The sequence below is a fragment of the Pan paniscus genome, chromosome 11 (assembly GCF_029289425.2).
Source record: "Pan paniscus chromosome 11, NHGRI_mPanPan1-v2.0_pri, whole genome shotgun sequence".
NCBI lineage: Eukaryota > Metazoa > Chordata > Mammalia > Primates > Hominidae > Pan > Pan paniscus.
The window spans coordinates 124,140,864-124,158,415 of record NC_073260.2 but is presented as its reverse complement, the minus strand read 5'-3'; the positions used below and the strand labels follow the sequence as shown (position 1 = coordinate 124,158,415).

Sequence of the window (17,552 nt, the reverse complement as noted above, 5' to 3'; positions counted from 1 at the left end):
TTAAGTCTTCCTAGGAAGAAAGCAGATGCCCTGATTCTGTGGGAAGCCACCATGGAGAGGAAAAGCAGTGGCTCCCATATTTGAAGTGTGGACCTAACTCTAGAAGTTTAAAATGGCCATTCGCTGAAGGTCTATGACATGAGAACAGAGATCAACTGAGTGACTTAGCAATTTCACTCTTTCTCTGTAATACCTCCGCTGAGTGAGATTAAATCCTCTATGTGATGCCCATTAGTCTTACAAAATGTCATGCCATAAAATGCCAGGAAGGTCAGAAATGAATTTCTCACAGCCTGAGGAATGAGGATTATCCTGGGGTAACATGCAGATTATTTTTCCCTTTATTTATTTGTTTGTTTGTTTGTTTGTTTATTTATTTATTTATTTATTTTTGAGACTGAGTCTCGCTCTATCGCCCAGGCTGGAGTGCAGTGGTACCATCTCAGCTCACTGCAGCCTCTGCGCCCTGGGTTCAAGCGATTCTCGTGCCTCAGCCTCCTGAGTATTGGAATTATAGGCGTGTGCCACCGCACCCAGCTAATTTTTGTATTTTTAGTAGAGACAGGGTTTCACCATGTTGGCCAGGCTGGTCTTGAACTCCTGACCTCAAGTGATCCACCTGCCTCGGCCTCCCAAAGCACTGGGATTACAGGCGTGAGCCCCCGTGCCTGGCCTATTTTTCCCTTTATTGAAGATCTCAATTGGTGCCTTCTACATGGGGTCTTTTAAATTTAAAAAGTAAAATTCTTCTGCTCATCCTTCTCAGGACCATTTTCTCTTTCTTCATCACCAGTAATTTCCCAGGAACCCAAGAAACTCAGGTTTCCTTCCATCATAGTTGTGATTTCACCAGTGAATGCGACCTGGCTCACAGTGCAGTTAATAACACAGCTCTGACCCTTTTAGCTGGACAGTTCATTATTAAATCTCAAGTCTACTCCATTGCTTAAATCCATCTTCTGATTCACGTAGCTCATTATCTTTATGGAATAATGCGTTAACTCTTCTAGGCTTTTTGCTTGTCCAAATGGACATTTGCATATTTCAACGGTCCAGAAAGTGTATCAAACTGCCAAGTGATGCCTAATGGCCCCTTATGTCTCTCCTAGTTTGGAGACTTACTCTTCGAAGAGGAGGTGGAACAGTGTTTCGACCTGTGTCACCAAGTCCTGCACCACTGCAGCAGCAGCATGGACGTCACCCGGAGCCAAGCCTGTGCCACCCTTTACCTCCTCATGAGGTTCAGTTTTGGAGCCACCAGTGTAAGAGTTCAAAGCAGCTGAGTGACCTGGAATCAGCAGAGAAAAATTGATGCAAAGCATCAGCCGAGAAAAAAAAATAAGGAAATTTTACAGTATTGCAGTTTACTTCTGTCCTGTGAGAAAGAAACAATTGAGTATGTAGATAGATAGCAGCTTCCATTTTAATTTGCATCTGAAAGTGAATTCATCCGATAAATGCAGTGGTCTCTATCAGTGTGTTTCTAAAATAGACAGCCAGGGGCCAGGAACGATGGCTTTCACCTATAATCCCAGCACTTTGGGAGGCCGAGGTGAGTGGATCATTTGATGTCAGGAGTTCAAGACTAGCCTGGCCAACATGGTGAAATCCTGTCTCTACTATAAATAGAAAAATAGCCAGATGTGTTGGCGCATGCCTGTAATCCAAGCTACTTGGGAGGCTGAGGTAGGAGAATTGCTTGAACCTGGGAGGCAGATATTGCAGTGAGCCGAGGTTGCCCCATTGCACTCCAGCCTGGACAACAGAGTGAGACTTCATTTAAAAAAAATAATAATAATAAAATAAAATAACCAGGTGCAGTGGCTCATGTCTGTAATCCTAGCACTTTGGGAGGCCAAGGCAGGCAGATCATATGAGGCCAGGAGTTCAAGACTAGCCTGGCCAACATGGTGAAACCCCCGTCTCTACAATACAAAAAATTAGCCGGGTGTGGTGGCACACACCCCCGTAATCTTAGCTACTGGGGAGGCTGAGGCACGAGAATCGCTTGAACCCAGGAGGCAGAGGTTGTAGTGAGCCGAGATTGTGCCACTGTATTCCAGCCTGAGACCCTGTCTCAAAAAAAAAAAAAAAAAGAAAGAAAGAAAGAAATGGAAGAATATTTTAGATTAAAAGTTATCATCTGTGGGGGAAAAAATACAATAGACAGGTTAGAATTCAGAAGAGTGTTTCCTGTTTCTAAATTCTTACTAGCTAGTGCCAGAATGACCTGTGGAAGAGAATTTTAAATGATCGGTGTCATCTAACCTGAGTTTTATTTTAATATTTTATTTATTTATTTATTGAGACAGTGTCTTGCTCTGTCACCCAGGCTGGAGTGTAGTGGCACTATCAGAGCTCACTGCAGCCTTCAACTCCTGGGCTCAAATGATCCTCCTACTTCAGCCTCCCATGTAGTAACTGGGATTACAGGCACGAGCCACCTTACCCAGCCAATTTTTTTTGTATTTTTGTTGAGACAGGGTCTTGCTGCGTGCCCAGGCTGGTCTAGAACACCTGAGCTCAAGTGATCTTCCCTCCTCAGCCCCCCAAAGTACTGAGATTATAGGCATGAGCCATCCTGCCTAGCCAAGACTTGAGTTTTATTCAAAGCTACGAAGACTTTGGAGTTCAGCTGTATTATAGAACAGTCAAGTTTGCTTTAGTTTGTCTAGATTTTGATACATTCTTTGGAATTTCCATCTGTGGCCATGTTAATAAGTGTGTTCAAGTGATATATAAAGATAAATTGGCCCATGGAAAAAGTCAGCCTCCTCCAAATGTATTAGGGATGATTATTTAAAAGACATTCCTCAGGGGACCTTGAGGTAGCCATGTTTTTCCATGGGCCTGTAAAGAAAGAAGAAACAAAACCTTGTTGCTCACCCAGAGTTCAAAATCTCAGAAATGCTGGCCACAGAAGTCCCCTTATTTATTTATTTAGAGACAGGGTCTCGCTCTGTCACCGTGGCTGGAGTGCAGTGGCGAGATCTTGGCTCACTGCAACCTCTGCCTACCAGGTTTAAGCAATTCTCCTGCCTCAGCCTCTCGAGTAGCTGGAATTACAGGTGTCCACCACCACGCCCAGCTCATTTTTGTATTTTTAGTAGAGATGGGGTTTTGCTGTGTTGCCCAGGCTGATCTTGAACTCCTGACCTCAAGTGATCCACCCTCCTTGGCCTCCCAAAGTGCTGGGAGGCTGAGCCAGAAGTCCCTTTCTTTTAATAAAGTTAAATAAAGTCCCAAGAAGAAACTCTTGGCACAAAAGGATATACCGTATTCTTGGACCCAACTTTCTAAGAATCTTCCAGCTTGCAGCACAAAGGCAGCCCTGTCCTCAGTGAAAATTTAAAGGGAGCCTGACAGATTTATGTGAGAGCAATGTCCATTTAAACCATTTAAACAACAATATGAATCTTGTGCAAAGTGTAGCTCCCATTTCATTGAGAGAAGAGGAAATAATTAAGACGGGGTAAAGGAAACACTGAGGAGTGGTTTGTGTCTGGCCATGCTGCTTTCAGTTATCTACTGCTAAGTGTGTCTTATTTACTTCATCTTTTTTTTTTTCACTGATGCAGAATTTTGCAAGAGTAAAGATGCAAGTAACCATGTCCCTGGCATCTTTGGTGGGAAGAGCACCAGACTTTAATGAAGAGCACCTGAGAAGATCCTTGAGGACAATTTTGGCCTATTCAGAAGAGGACACAGCCATGCAGATGACTCCTTTTCCCACCCAGGTACACCGAAGCACATACCTTGTCTCATGCATGAGTTTGGGATCTGCCAACTATTGTGTATGTATGTATGTACATATACACACAATTTATATATGAATATACTTATATAACATTTGCAAGTATTTATTGTCCAATATGCATGTGCTCTCAGCACTCTGAGAGGTTTTAAGAAATACATCCACCACTGTCCCCAGTCTCAATATGCTAACAGTCTATTTGGAGTGCTCAGTCTCAAAACAATTAGGAGGCAGTACAAGACAAGTGATACATAAGTGCAAACTGTGTGGTAAGGAGCTAAATGCTATGTAAGGTTAGAGGAAGAGAGGTCGTGATCAATAAACAATCTGGTGGCCAGGAAAGCCTGCAGGGAGGGATAAGATTAAAGGCTGGGGTAGGATTCAGCTAGGCAGGGGAAAAGTGAGGGGGAAATTGTGAGTAGTTGAAACAATGAATTATTTGTATCTGAAGGGATGGTAAAGGGACCAGCTTGTCTGGTGAGGGGTAAGGAAGGGCCGAGTTTGAGAGAGCTTGTAAACAAGGTTGTCCTAAGGAAATGTGTAAGGACAGTAACCTCTTCCATCTCCATTACGATGACCATGGAACTCTAGCCTGTCCCATTTGTCTTTTAACTCCAGCTCCTAGCCTGCTCTATGGTAGGGTCTTAATTAAGTGAGAATGAATGAATGAATGTTTTCTTTTATTCCCTTAGTCTGAGAACCCTATTTCCGGAGTCTGTTTTGCCCTCTCAGGCAATGTTGCATCCTCATTCTCAGAATCTTTTTCCTCTCCTCTACATCAAATCGTTCCTCTCTCATTTCATCTTGACCATACTCCTTTAGTTCCATCATTTATATAGAGGTATCCACCAACAAGACCAATCAAACTATGGGCAGTTTAATAAAGGTCTTCAGTGCCTTCACCCAATGAAATGACTCTAGTGGTAGAAATTTTAGGAGCCCTGGCAAGCTGGCGGAGGGGAAGGGGGATAAGACAACATTCTGTGGCTGAGTTGCCTGCCAGGGTCTACAGATCAAGCCCTAGTCTCTCCCTGTTTTCGTACTGCAGGCTCCCCTGGACCTCCACTGTTGGTTTTATAATTAAGAATAAATGATTACAAGAGGTTCTAAAATCTCTGAAGCCCTGGGAAGATCCAGGAGGCTTCTGAGACATGGAACTCAAGCTGAGGTCCTAAGCTGCTTCCTACTTGGTATAAAAATCCCTGATATTCCAGAGTAGAGTTTAGAACTTTTCAGGTCACAAATAACTGAAACTGGTTCAAACTAATTTAAACAAAAATGTTGGAGACAGAGATAGTATGAGGATTCAGGCAGATTTCTGGATCTCAAGGGCCAACACACATCCAGGTCTCATAAACACCTGGGCTGGCGAAGAAGAAAACTACAGAGTCAGGTCTAGATGACTCCGCCATCCCTAGTCTCTGCTGCCCTCTGATCCAGCCCTTCCCGTGGCTTCCCCTTGCATTTCAATGTAATCCTAACTCTTCACCTGGGACTACAAAGCTAAGATTATTTTGAGGCTTACACTTTTTGCAGGTGGAGGAACTTCTCTGTAATCTGAATAGCATCTTATATGACACAGTGAAAATGAGGGAATTTCAGGAAGATCCTGAGATGCTTATGGATCTCATGTACAGGTAAGCTTTCCTGACACACTCAAGGGACACCATTTGGGGGTCGAGGATTTGTCACTGTGGAGTTCTTACTAATGTAGTGATCACAGCTAACATGGATATAGTGATTTGGATGATAGCCAAATAATATATAGAAATTGAACATTCAGAGTAGGTTAATTCATATGTAAGTTTTCAGAAGGATCTCCCTAATTTAAAGTGAGGCATAATAATGTTATTAAATATAATAACATTATTAAATATAATAACGCTATCTTCTACTTACCACAGAATCAGAGAAAGAATAATTAACTGTTATAGGAATTATTTTCCATATGCTTTTGTTCCAATTATATTCAGACATACATATATAGTTTTACTTTAGAAATCATTTTTTACGCGTAGTTTAAAAGTTGGTCTTCCAGTCCTTGTTCAGGAGAAATGACTTACAGAGGCAAAATTGTTCTGATGCAACATCATACAAAGGGCAGTACTTTTGTCTTCTGTTTTATTTTGAGAGAAAGGAAAGAAAAGGCAGAAATTTGCCTGAGAGCCATTAAAATAGACATCATGTTATCAGGTATTTTTTCCCCATAAGGCTTTTACTAAGTACTATTTCTTGGAGGTCAGCACAGCTTAAACATGGAATAAAAACAGTTGGACTAATAAATGTTTTCTTCTGTCTCGTTTTCTGGAAATATAGGGCAAAATCTCAGGTGGAGGGGTACAGGGAACTCTTGGGGAGAAAAAAAGAAAAGGTCACACAAAGTAGAAGAACAGTGTCATTAACCCACTGTCCTCAAAACTACTTCTCACTCAATCTGTCTTCAGAATTGCCAAGAGTTACCAGGCATCTCCTGATCTGCGGCTGACCTGGCTCCAGAACATGGCAGAGAAACACACCAAGAAGAAGTGCTACACGGAGGCTGCCATGTGCCTGGTGCACGCCGCTGCGTTAGTGGCTGAGTATCTGAGCATGCTGGAGGACCACAGCTACCTGCCCGTGGGCAGTGTCAGCTTCCAGGTAGGGTGTGTGCAGCTTTTCCCTTACAGCAGTGGTTCTCAACTGGGGCGATTTTGTCCCCCAGTCCCAGGGACATTTGGCAATGTCTAGATACATTTTTGGTTATCACAACTGGGATGGGTGAGTAGGTGCTACTGGCATCTGACTGGTAGAAGCCAGGATGCTGTGAAACATTCTGCAATAGGAGAGCTCCCCTGACAAAGAATTGTCTGGCCCCAAATGTCTGTAGTGCTAAGGTTGAAAAATTCCAAGTTCATACATTATATTTGCTTCTTCTAATTGCCTTCCCATCGTCGTTGGTTTTTTTTTTTTAATTATTGTTTATGATAATGGCACCTAGCCATTATTAATAGCACTTTAGGAGACATTTGCAAACACTTTCACATGCATGGCTTCATTTGAACCTCCCCGTAAAGCTGTGAGGCAGGTAGGTAGGGAAGGTGGTTGGTTATTACTCCCACTTCGCAGATGAGAGAACTGAGAGCAAGTTTTCTAAGGTCACTTAAACTCTTTTTCAAAGACTTGTAGTTGACACAGTATACTGACGTTGTGAAAGTCTGGAAAACATTGGATAAATGATTTTCCTCCTGGCCCATTCATTTGATTCCACTCTTCAACTTTACAGGGTCCCACTCTCCAATCCAAAAATCAAGAAAGAATCAAATTGACCTGAGAAGGGAGACAAAAGGCTGAATCAGTACCTTCTTAGGATAAGCTGAAAATTACCCACATTTGGCAAAGGGAAATTGTCTGCCAGACCTAAAAGCTGGCTGGGATGGGGATGCTCAGTGGCCACTTAAAGTGTTCTCACTGAATAGTTTAATAGTCTTTAGAGAGAGAGAAAATTAAAAAGCACAATGTTGGGTACTTTTTTTGTAAGAGACGTAGTTTGTAGAGATGACCATCCCTGAAACCATGAACAATATAGCTACAGTGATAGAGTGTTTTTCAAGCCAGACTCACGAAGTCATTTACAAGGGTTTTTGTTATTCTTGTTTGAATTTACATGGCTGATTTTATGAAAAGCTTTGTTCTTGTTATTGTTCTTCAACACAATTTTGTGATGTTGTATGAACCAGAAAGAAAGAACAATTCAAAGTAGCTTCCCCAGGCTTAGAGAATAAGTCACTGAAACTATGCTGGTGCAGCCAGGAGCTTCTGGTTTTCCAGAACACAGCAAAGCTGGGTATTGCCTCCTATGAATAACTCCTCCTTTCTTATGGTCCTCAAGAACAAAAATAGTTATTCTGTGATTTCATGCTTGGCAAGTGAATTTTCTTCTTAATTCAGAAATGTTTGTTATAAAAGCTGATAATTAAATCTCATCCAAAAGCATAAAAATAACACCTGATTTCAAATCACATAGAAGTGCACAAGAAAGTTATAAAAATTATTTTAGATGTATTTGCTTCTTTTCTCAAATTTATTTTGACCATTTGATACTATCAAGAATAAATATTATAGTACTACTCTTTCAATTCCCAGGAAATTGTAAGGCTTAGCACTTCATATTGTTTCATTTACTAAATTATTTTATAATTCTTTTATTCCTTTTCCCATGACTATATTTTATTTAATATTTATCACTTAAATATCAATTGCATTTCATTATTGACTTTTATATTTAGTAAGCCTTACTATTCTAATTTTACCTAGAATTCAATTGATTTGCTAATAATGACATGCCAAAGTGAATCATTATTACACAATCAACAGAAATTTTCCACATTATCCCAACATGGGGGCATACAGCTCTATCTGTTCACATATATTTATCCATTGATTCCTTCTTTTAGAGAATATTTATTGAATACTTACTCTGTCCTCATGAACATTACATTCTAACCAGAGAGACATAATATAACTAATTATTCCAATCTTTGTTCAGTTATAATTATGAGAAATACTGTTATAAAGAGGCACAAGATATTGTGAGCATTTATGGTCCAGGCCCTGTGGGTCAGGGAAGGGTGAAGAAGGTGAAAAGGAAGGCAGAAGAAACTGAAGTGTGAGGGCTTCTTGATGTAGAGGAGGCAATGAGTTAGGTGTTCTCAGCTACAGAAGAGAAGCCAAATTATATTAATGTGTATGAGTGAATTCTTACTTCTCTTAAATGGGACATACCAAATCAATTTGGAAATGTAGCTGGCAAGTGAAAGCACACCCAACCCAGACTGACAGAAGGTAAAAATGGAATTTATCAGCCTGTATGAGGAATGTGAGCCTGGAGTAGCACCTGCCATACTGGACCTAGGGGCCCAAACAATGTCAGCAGAGCTCACTGTCATCACCACTTCCCATCTCTGCCATCTGTTGTGTCAGCTTCATTCTTCACAGGCTTCCCACACCACAGTTTAGGTTTACATCTCTAGGTTCAAGTCTAGGGGAGAAGAGAGATGCCTCCTTTCTAGCAGTTGCAGAGAAAGCCTCAGTGCATCTTACTGATCCTGTCTGAACATCTGATCCTGTGCTCATCCCTGAACCAGCCATACTGGCCAGAGAAACGGAGTGCTCTGATTTACTGACCCCGGGTCATGGGTCCACACCTGGAATTATGGGTGATTTCTTCCCCTAAATCAGGATGCTTTACTTTATAGAAGGAGGAAAGAATTCTAGACAGCATTAACAACAGATGTCCAGTGTTGATTTTGCAAATGCTCTGTGCTTTAATTTTCAACCTTGTTCTGCTCCAATGAAATAGAGCTTTTGGAAAAGATTTATAAACTAGAGATAAATAAATATGTGCAAGAAAAATAACTTTGAGGTCACTGAATTCCAGGAAACTGAGATCACTGAAATTCTGTGTCCCAGAGTGCAATATTTATTTCACAACTGTAGATACGGACACATTCTTAGATACTGCTGTTACTTGTACCTCCCTGATCCTGAAGCCAAGAAAGTCTGCAGAATCCTTTTCCTCTGACTACAGCTAATGAGGCTACATAGCTTCAAATCTGTTCCTCTAATGTGGAAAATTGCATACATTCTAATAGTATTAGTATCTTGGGTTATTAAATGCTTTCAACTGAATTTCTTGGATCTTCTGTTGTCACAGAAACATCATAATACATAGGGCAGGTTTGGAAGAAAGACTGGCCACAAAGGCTTTGAGAGCCTCCTCCTATATTCCTAAAACTACGTTACAGTATTGCATGTGAAGAGATAGGGCTATCTATGACAACTATGTCCTGACTGATTGCTAAGGTTGATTCACATGATCTTGTTAACCAGGCAAGAAGGCAGACAGCTTTTAGTTCACAAGCCAACTCTGATCAGTTAGTAGTGGCTGACTAGAGAACTATGCTTAAGAATTTTGAGACTATATCCAAGCTCTGGGGAAAAAGTGCTACAGTTGATTAGTTATGCCTGCCATGATTACAGCAATAGGAAGGAGTGGCATGTGTGCCACCTGTTTGTAATCCCTAAACTGGGAAGGTTTCCCATTTCTTCTGTTTTTCATATGCATTTCTTCCATAGCTGTGAGCTAGGAAGAAAATGATTCTTGACCTGTCACATATTCACTGCCAGGGCCAGTGCTAGGGTGAAGAGGCACTCACCCTCAGGGTCAAGCGGGTACAAGATCAGTACTTCCATGGCCCTAAAAGCGAGTACCTCTCTAAATTTTGTCTTGGGTTTCTCATTTGGTTCACCCCAACCATGGTCTCTGCATGCTCTGCTGGAGGCTCTAAATGCAATCGTTTATGTAAAGGAAACAAATGCATGGAAACAAAATGTTCAGGAAGGAAAATAAACACACACACAGTAACTGCTGCAATGCCATGAAAACTTCCTTAATGAAGACAGCCTCACTTGCTGTTGTCATATGTCATGGCTGTTTATCTGAGTCAACTCCAGAGTGGCAACATACTTCAGAAAAACACCACTGGAAGTCAGAGGTCCACTCGGTGAAACAGGGAGCCTAGTTAATGTTAATTGGGTCTTTGCCTTTTGAAAACCAAGACACCAGCCCTATGTCCCTTAGGGTTGTTTCACTAAAGTAACTCAGCTGTTGTGACATTTAGGTAAGTGTCCTTTATACAAAATCTCCTCATGGTTAAAAGGAAAAACGTGAGGTTTGAAGAGCAGTTGCTCAGTGCGCCTCTTCTGAATGAATGGCAGACAGATCCTCTCGGGGTAGAATTACAGACCTAGTTTAGTCACAGCCTTGGTAAGGATCTGCACACCAGCCTCCTCATTTCCCCATTCGGGGTTCCTGTGGTCTCCTGTTCTCCAGGCTTATACTGTGGTCTCTTTCAGAATATTTCTTCCAATGTGCTGGAGGAGTCTGTGGTCTCTGATGACACCCTGTCACCTGACGAGGATGGGGTGTGTGCAGGCCAGTACTTCACCGAGAGTGGCCTCGTGGGCCTCCTGGAGCAGGCTGCGGAGCTCTTCAGCACGGTCAGTGCCCAGACGGCATCCCGGGGCCTGGCCTCCCGTACTCCAGCTGCACTTGGGGTGCTGGGAACACCTGGTCTTAATGGCCCAGTCAGCCCCACTTCCCGAGGACACATGCCAGGGTGTGTGGGGCAGGGGATGGGCCCGGGGAGGACTTTGATGTATGCAAATTGCATGAGCTTCCCAAGGGAGCTGAGATAGCCTTTCATCACAGTGCTGGTCTGAGCTTCACTGTATGCTCATTGGTTGGGCAGCAGTTTCACAGTATTATTTCTATTTAATAGGGGTGGAACTAAGCCACAGAGAGGTGAAATGGCTTGCCCAGGGTTACACAATACATGATGAGGCATGTTTTCACTCCCCTATTTTTCCTCTCAGAGAGAAAAAAATTAGGGAGGAACCACTGGGAGGAGAGAGGAGGAATACACAGACAGTGTCTTCCCTCCTAGCCACTGTGCAGTCTGAAGGACCATCACAGACCAGGACCAGCTTACAGAAATGTGGGCACAGAAACCACTGAGACTCCTCTGGTTAACTTAATCTGGATCTAAACACTCCTAGTATATATACTAGAAAAATAGAGAGAGAGATGAAGTCATTGAGATTCAGGGCAAAGAGGAAACACTCTTGTCTATTTTCTTTTCTTTTTTTGAGAGAGTCTACCTCTGTCGCCCAGGCTGGAATGCAGTGGCGCAATCATGGCTCACTGCAGCCTCTGCCTCCAGGGTTCAAGCAACTCTCCTGCCTCAGCCTCCTGAGTAGCTGGGATTACAGGTGTGCACCACCACACTCGGCTAATTTTTTTTGTTTTTAGAGGAGACAGGATTTCACCCTGTTGGCCAGGCTGGTCTCAAACTCCTGGCCTCAAGTGATCTCCCCATCTTGGCCTCCCAAAGTGCTGGAACTACAGGTGTGAGCCACCACACCCGACTTGTTTTCATTTTAATAATCTCCCTCCTTTAAATTTTAAGCCAAGAAAGTATTCAGTACTTTACTGTATTTAGCTGACCCAATTTTGTTTTCATCTATACTATACTCATCCTTATTTTCCAGTTTTTATTTCCAAGTTTCCTCTCTACAATTTTATTTATTTTAATTATTGTTTTAACTATCTTCTCTCTATTCTTGCTTTCCTTTTCAAGATTCAGAAAATGTCTAATATACTCTAATTTTTCCTCAAACTCAACAAAATGAATTAGAATCCTACTAACTCTTTGGAGGCATACATGTAGCATCTGGCTACAGGAGAATCTCTGATGAAATGTAAATACACTAAAACTGCCTTTCTGAATTGCTGTTAGTCCCTGCCACCAAACTTCTCTCCTGTTTTTTCTTTTTGTTTAGTTTTGTTTTTGTTTTTGTTTTTGAGGCAGAGTCTTGCCTTGTCACCCAGGCTGGAGTGCAGTGATGCAGCCTTGGCTCACTACAGCCTTGACCTCCTGGGCTCAGCCTCCCACCTCAAGTAGCTGGGACTACAGGAGCATGCTACCACACCTGGCTGATTTTTTAATTTTTTTGCAGAGATGGGGTCTCCCTATGGTGTCTAGGATGATCTGAACTTCTGGGTTCAAGTGATCCTCCTGCCTCAGCCTCCCAAAGTGCTGGGATTACAGGCATGAGCCACTGCACTCAGCCAGTATTTTTTTTCCCCCGAAAGCTCTTCTCCCTACTTATCGCCATACAGGACTACTTAGCGAGGTGTCTAGTTCAGTTTGAAGGCTACCACTGTCCCAGAAGTGCTCAGATACCCCTTCTTGCCCTGTGAAACAGTGTGATACAACAATAAATTCACTCTCCAGCACATTGTTTGGGCAATGACCTCTGGTTGCTCTTCTTAAGTTTCCAGTGGATTAAATTCTCTCTGATGCTCTTCTCCTCTTTCCAAGGGAGGCTTATATGAGACAGTTAATGAGGTCTACAAGCTGGTCATCCCCATCCTAGAAGCGCATCGAGAATTCCGGAAGCTGACACTCACTCACAGCAAGCTGCAGAGGGCCTTCGACAGCATTGTTAACAAGGTAGCCGGGGAGCCTGGCTGGCAGGTCTTGTTACCTGGTGGCAGGCGACCCTGTCCTACAGATGCTTAGCCATCCTTCCTCTCCAGGGAGTGATTTATCTTTAGCACATTGCTTTTGCTCTCACCTGACAAACAGAAAAGGGCTGAAATTCCTCTAACAGAGGACCAGAATTCCAAATGTGAAAACATACAGCTTAAATTACTTTATAACCAGGAAATGTGAGAAATTTTTAAGTTTAATTAAAAGAAGGCCCAGAAATCTTTCATGGGATTTCTTTTGTTGTTATTTCTGAAGTTTATTCCATAAGCATTAAATTTTTTTAAGGGGTAATTTCTGTTTACATCAGCCATGGGAGTAAAATGCTTTGTTAACACAATGAGAGACCCCTGCCCTTTGCAACTCAGTGGCTCCTCAGGATGACATAACTAAGGAGAGCTTTTTATATTTTGTTCCTCAGGATCATAAGAGAATGTTTGGAACCTACTTCCGAGTTGGTTTCTTTGGATCCAAATTTGGGGATTTGGATGAACAGGAATTTGTCTACAAAGAGCCTGCAATTACCAAGCTTCCTGAGATCTCACATAGACTAGAGGTAAGAAAAGTGATTCTGTGCGCCTGACCTGGTACACTTTACAAAAACAAGTTAGAGTGGGTCATTACCAAAAATAAACAAATAAAGAGTTATGGATTCATCATTGATCTCTACATAAAGTTTTCCCCTTTGCATTTATAAAAGGCAAAGTAGAAAGGTATTAGGTGAGATCATGAGGTGATGTAATATTTTGATAGTTTTTCCCTAAGACTCTGTGTATGCTTTTCACAGTTTGTAATTTTATATGGTGAATATTTATTTTCAAGTCCGTGCAAAATTCAATCAAGGTCATGTGCTTTCTTATCACCCTTTCCAAATATTAGTAGTTTATACTAGTAGATAGAGAGTAGTAGAGTTTTTCAACATGAAGTTTAGCATCTTGACTTTGAAGTAATCTAGCCAAATGACTGAATCACCCCTAGATAATGGTGAGGCCATCCTTTAGGTATCACTGGATGGCACCTGGGGTCATTCTGATGTGGAGCTACTCAGCTGTGGCCAGCCCGGCTCCATCCTGCCAGTGAGTGACATTTGGTCCATAATACAACAGAAAAGTGTAGCATGTTGTTAGAAGCAAAGCTGAAAGCATGGAGAAAAAGAGAAACAGCCTAGAGAAAGGTCAGGACAAAAGAAATATAGGTTGTAAGGGCCAAACACTAAGAACTCAGTCAAAGGTGCCTCCCCGAAAAAAACCTTCTCAAGCACATTTGGGGCTTTGGATGAACAGGAATTTGTTTACAAAGAGCCTGCAATTACCAAGCAGGACTGGGGTCCTTTGAACTGCTCACAATTAACCAAAGATTCACTTCTTAGGCTTTCATTGCTTTGAATTTGTGCCCTCCTATGAGTGTAAAACTTAAAACATTTGTGTTGCCTAATGGCTTCTTACACTCTCCATCCATGCCAAAAAAGACAAGAGGGTTTATCCTTACTTGACTCAAAGAAGCCATTGCCCAGAGTGGCTGGGTGAGTTGCCCCAAAATTGTTTAGCACATGTTAAAAAGAGCTAGAAATTGACCCTGGTCCACTTGGTTCCCTATATTGTTTCCCCTACTTAGAATTAGAGGTATATATTTTATCTTCTTGTGCACTGTGATTTGCCACAATATGGGAAGCCTGGTGACTTCCAAGTTCCCAGGGTACAGAAGGCGAGAAGTAAAGAGTGTGATACCCCAGGAGATACCTCAGCAAATATAACGATGTTAGCTGAATTAGAGGCCAAGCATACATCTTATAGGGAAGCATATACCAGTTGACAGTGCTATTTTTATTTTTGTCTTAGGAAATGCTGAACTTTGCTCATTAGCTCAGAGGAACTCTCAATAATCAGTGAGCATCATTCTACCTTGCACTTGCTCCAAACTTATTTCACTTCCGAGAAGACAAAGAGTTGCATTATGTTAAAATAACCTTTATAAACTATTGGTTCTTCTTACCTAGGCATTTTATGGTCAATGTTTTGGTGCAGAATTTGTGGAAGTGATTAAAGACTCCACTCCTGTGGACAAAACCAAGTTGGATCCTAACAAGGTATACAAAAATTTACAAAAACTAACCATCAAGCTCTAAGTCCCTTCGTTCTCTACCCAAGAATACATAATGATCTCATCTATCTGGACTCTCCAAGTCACTTAAATGCAGTCAAAACTTTTCGTCTAGAGTTCAACTACTAATTGGTCAGATCTTAAAGAAAATATAGTCAAAGGCAGGAATCATAATTGGAGCTACCATTTATTAAGCACCAACTGTGTACCTGGAACTGCATTAGGCCCTCTACATACATCATTTTATTTCATCCTGCAACGACCCCTGGAAGTAGATTTTGTCATTCCTATTTTAGAGATGAGAAAACTGAGACCTGGAAGAGTCAAGCAAGTTTCAAGGTCGTGCAAGCAGCAGAGCCAGTACTCAGACTTGAGGTCTGTTGCTTCTAAACCCCTACTCTTCAGCACTGCTCTTTACTGCCTTTTTATAAAACCTTTAAACTCTCCATTTCAAACTCGACAACAGTTAGTGGCTTCCTTCTTTAGGCTGCAAGTATTCCTTCCATCCAAGTCCAGGATCACTGTGCTGTTGGGGGAATGGTAAAAACGGCTTGGGTTTGGGTTTCCTCACTTTCACAAGAGGGTGTGTTCCATTTCACCCCAAAATGGGTGTACAGTATTGATGCTAACACGTGGAGGTGGTATCAGCTCCCACAGGGTAAAGGCTCAGTCCTCCTCAAGACTGCCCTGACTTCAGATGCCAGCTTCAAGAGGGACCCCCAGGCCAGCAACGCTTCTGATCAGCCAGCTACAAATTTGGGAGTTTCTATAACCTGTTAGCTTGAAAACAGGAGAAAACAAAGCAAATAATAATAATAATAATAATAATAATAATAATAATTTGGGAGTTTCTATGATACCTGTTAGATTAAATAATTCACTACAATGACTCACAGAATTCCAAAAAGTACTCTGGTTACTATCAGAGTATTATGATAAAGGGTGAACATCTTTTTGTGCCTCTATTTATGGCTTCCTGGCTCATCAGTGTGTTCTCCAACCAGGAAGCTCCGCCAAGTCTCAGTGTCCAGAGATTTTATTGGGGTTTCATTATGTAGGCAAATTGAATACAATCTCCAGCCCCTCTCCTGTCTCCAGAGGTCATCCAGTTCCTACCCTCTAATCACAGAATTGGTCTTTTTGGTGGCCACTTGGCATCCTGAAGCTATCCAGGGGCCCAGCATGAGTCCCTCATTAGCATCACAAAGACACCCATCACTGAGGAAATTCTAAGTGTTTCTAAAGCTCTGTGCTAGGAAATGGAGACAAAGGCCAGACATATTCTTTATTATACCACAAGCTGATGCTGCCCGCTCAGCCCAACTCACATGTCCATGAATGAGCTTTAAAAGTTACTGGAAAAAGTGCAAGTGCAAGGTATCATTAAGGGCCCTGGGACAGAGGACCATTCACCATCTAGCAAACCTATAAAATGAAAGGTCCAGGATATGAAGAAGGTAATGGAAGAGGGGAAGAATTGGCCAAATTGAAGAGTGTTTTTCTACATTTTTCAGAACGCTTTCTCACTTAAGACACATTCCCTAGCCTAGGCTTGAAAGCAGTGACTGTGGTAAGAGTTTAACCAATCTTCAGACACACATGTCTGGGAGATGGAGTTGGCCGTGTGCCCACAGCGATCTGTACATAGCACAAGCTGTGTAAAATGTGACCTCCCTCAGCCCAGGTGCCCTTTTCCCCTCTTTTAAAATTCCCAGGGTAGGTTGTGAGAGTTTGGAATGAGAGTCTGAACCCAGAGTTACAACCAGATTTCATTATACTAAGTCGTGATTTACAGTCTGAGGTCAGTGACCCCACCCATCCCTTTCAGTGGGTGAGTGTCCCAGCATCTGAACTCATGGTCACTTTTTTTCCTAAGAGATTGTCTTCTTTAATGAGTACTTGTTCGCTCTGTGTTTGAGGGTGGAGGTGATGTGAGTGTGTGTTTCAATGAGGCCTAGGCAGTAAAATTCAGTTTTGGTGTTTAGTTCTATGAGTTTTGACAAACACATGTGACTACCTTCATAACCAAGATATAGAACAGATCCACCACTCCAAAATACTTCTCGTGCCCATTGGTAGTCCATGTTGCAGTAGTTCCTTCCTTTCCATTGCTGAGTAGTATTCTATTGTGTGACTACCTCACCATTTGCTTGTTAATTCCCCACTGGAGTGACATTTGGGTTGTTTCTAGTCTTTGTCTGTTATGAATAAAGTTGCTGGAGACATTTGTGTACAGGTTTTTGTATGGACATAAGCTTTCATTTCTCTCATGTACACACATAGGAGTGGGGTTGCTGGGTCCAGTGGTAGTGCAGTTTAACTGCATAAGAGACCGCCAGCTTCTTCTGCAAAGTAGCTGTGCATTTTGCATTCCCACCCTCTGTGTATGACAGCTCTAGCTGATCTCCATCCTTGCCAGCACTTGATATTGTTAGTTTTCTTTAGTTCGACCATTCACGCTTCCTCATAACTGTGAGGTAGTCATTGTCATTCTGAAAAGGAAAGTTTGTCTCTTTGGAATAGCAGTTTGCAAACTCTCATACCAAGGCTTCCACTGTGGATCAGTTTGCTCTGCTAGGAAGGTGCGGCCGGTGGCCCTGACTCTCCCC

At 42.1% G+C, this 17,552-nt stretch overlaps 1 protein-coding gene across 1 annotated transcript in view; it reads left to right on the top strand.

The window, feature by feature from the left end:
* Positions 1–17,552, top strand: part of DOCK8 (dedicator of cytokinesis 8) — a 249,536-nt gene that overhangs the window by 212,299 nt on the left and 19,685 nt on the right. The window contains exons 36-43 of the mRNA XM_008963393.4: positions 1,110–1,262; positions 3,579–3,737; positions 5,291–5,391; positions 6,199–6,391; positions 10,649–10,792; positions 12,676–12,807; positions 13,265–13,399; positions 14,840–14,929. Of these exons, the coding sequence (XP_008961641.3) occupies positions 1,110–1,262; positions 3,579–3,737; positions 5,291–5,391; positions 6,199–6,391; positions 10,649–10,792; positions 12,676–12,807; positions 13,265–13,399; positions 14,840–14,929 (1,107 nt within the window). The remainder of the gene's footprint in view (positions 1–1,109; positions 1,263–3,578; positions 3,738–5,290; positions 5,392–6,198; positions 6,392–10,648; positions 10,793–12,675; positions 12,808–13,264; positions 13,400–14,839; positions 14,930–17,552) is intronic.